Genomic DNA, 2344 nt, shown 5'->3' with positions numbered 1-2344 from the left:
TAGAGAGAGAAGTGATAGAGAGAAAGAGAGAAGAAAAGTGGGTCGCTTTTACCTTGATATCTTTCGGGGCAAGTTTTCTAACTTCGTTGAGGAGACGATCGCCGAATCCATGGAACATTGTCGACCCTCCTGCTAAGACAATCTGGGAGTAAAGAGTCCTTCGCAAATCCAAATCGCATCGACTAACAGACGTCACTAATAATTCATGCATACCTAAAGAAAGAAAGAAATAGAAAGGAACAACATAGAAAGAAAGAAAGAAGATGATAGATAGAAAGATACATTGAAGATAGATAGATTTAGAGAAACATAGATGGATAGATAGAAAGAAAGAGGACAAATAAGAATCGATTAGGAATGTGAAGAGTGGAGAAGGCTGAAGAGAGAGAGAGAAGGAAAGAAAGAAAGAGAAGAAGAAAAAGTAAGCTTGTGTGAAGAAGAGATAGACAGAGATAGAAACATAGATATATATATGAAAGGATAAGATCGACCAATGAAAATGCCAGTCTCCGGCCCGGCAAGCGCATCTGTCTTTCACGTGATCGCCATCCTCCTCCTCGTCCTCTTATTCTTTTCTATCTCCTTCCTCTTCTTGTTCTCCTTCATCCGCTTCTTTTCTTCTTCTTCTTCTATCTTCATTAGATTTCTTTTCTTACTGTTCATGTCCGTTCTTCTTCTTCACATACTCGAGCGATCTTCTACGATTAAGACGACTGCATGCAAAGCCATCCCCTTTACTTCCACACATGATGGAACACTCACTCCACACCCCTCTCTCTCTATCCCCTTCTCTTCACATCTATAGATATATATATACACATCCATATATATATATATATATAGAGAGAGAGGTACTTCTACATACGCATGCACACATCTGGCTTGATGGTATAGATAGGTATGTAAATATATAGATACTCATGTACATATAGATATGGATATGTATCTATGGATAGTTAGAAAACTGAGAGATGCACATCTCCCTGTATCTCTCTTTCTCTGCGTTTAAACTGAAGAGAGAAAAGACAGGAGGCGAGAGAGAAAGAGAGAGAATGATACACATGCCCTTGAGAGGTGTATAGATATATCGATGTGTATGGACAATGAGACATGCCATGTGTGATGTGGATTACCTGCATACTCCAGGCCTATAAGAGAGGGATGAAACAAAATCTCTGGAGCTCTGTACCTCTCTGACGCTATCTGAAAGAAAGAAAGAAAGAAAGAGGAAAACTGTCCATTCATAGAGACTTAGAGAGATAAATAAAGACAGATAGAGAGATAGATTAAAGATAGATAGATAACTACATAGATAGGCTCCTCCTTTCTGACGAATCTTCTTCGTCTCTTGTTTGGGTCTTGCCTTGCCTTTTTACATGTAAGTAGAAAGATACGTGTAGTGTAGAGTATAGAAAATACAGGAGAGAGAGAAAAAGAATTCTATGACAGTAGAATGTCCGGTGTACATACACACCATCGCCATGGTCATTCTGCACCAAGACCCAACCTTACATAAGATAGATACATCAAAAAGAAAGAAAGAGAGAGGTAGACTAAAAATAGAGAGATTAAAGATAGATAGAGATAGAGAAATAGACCAAGGACCGACAGAGATAGACGGAAGATACATACATCGATAAATAGATAGATAGGTATCCACAGAGAGATTTTGAATAGACTAAAGATAGATAGATAGCAGATGGATTAGAAATAGATAGATGTTAAGAGAGATGTAGATAGATCGGAGAAGACAGATATTTGGATAGATGGAGGGTGAGTCCAAAGGTTCGCTACTTGTATTTGAACGCCGTCAGGTAGTTGGTATGGGTAGCCTCCTCCTGTCTTATCAAAGCCCTGCGCCTCTTCTTTCTGTGGATTGAACGCGATATAGCAAGCACTCTCCTTGATGCTCTTCACTACTTCCATCTCTGCCTATCAACATCCGAAAAGAAAAGAAGAGACACAAAAGAAGAAGAAGAGGGGAAGAATGAAAGAGGGAGAGAGAAATCGGGAGAGAAGGAGAAGGATGTTGAGAGAGAAGAAATCTAGGAAAACTGAGAGGAGAGAAAGAAAGAGGGAAAGAAAGGAGGAGGCAAGGAAAGAAAGACAAGAAGAAAGAATGAAGAAGACAGAGAAAGAAAGAAAGAAAGAGAGGAGTGTATGTGAATGTGTATATGTAGCGACAGGTGATCCTACGATCGATCGGCGGCGGAACTGCTCCAGAGTGTAGCTGTTGATAGACGTCATAAGGAGGCCTCTACGAAAGAGGAAGAAAATGAAGAAAACTATACACAAGAAAAGTAGAAGAGAACAACGACTTCTCTTTCTCTCCCACTCTTTCTTT

The 2344-nt window shown here is 39.6% G+C and overlaps 1 protein-coding gene across 1 annotated transcript in view; it reads right to left on the bottom strand.

The window, feature by feature from the left end:
* The window catches only part of CSUI_005135 (actin-related protein arp1), a 4445-nt gene extending 2386 nt beyond the window's left edge, over nucleotides 1-2059 (bottom strand). Inside the window, exons 1-3 of the mRNA XM_068065314.1 lie at nucleotides 1795-2059; nucleotides 1134-1203; nucleotides 53-213 (exon numbers count right to left, since the gene is read on the bottom strand). Coding sequence (XP_067922708.1) covers nucleotides 53-213; nucleotides 1134-1203; nucleotides 1795-1926 — 363 coding nt within the window. The 5' untranslated portion in view covers nucleotides 1927-2059. The remainder of the gene's footprint in view (nucleotides 1-52; nucleotides 214-1133; nucleotides 1204-1794) is intronic.
* Nucleotides 2060-2344: the final 285 nt, after the last annotated feature.

This window comes from Cystoisospora suis (assembly GCF_002600585.1).
Source record: "Cystoisospora suis strain Wien I chromosome Unknown contig_2472, whole genome shotgun sequence".
Taxonomy (NCBI): Eukaryota; Apicomplexa; class Conoidasida; order Eucoccidiorida; family Sarcocystidae; genus Cystoisospora; species Cystoisospora suis.
This window is presented reverse-complemented; position numbering and strand designations above follow the sequence as displayed.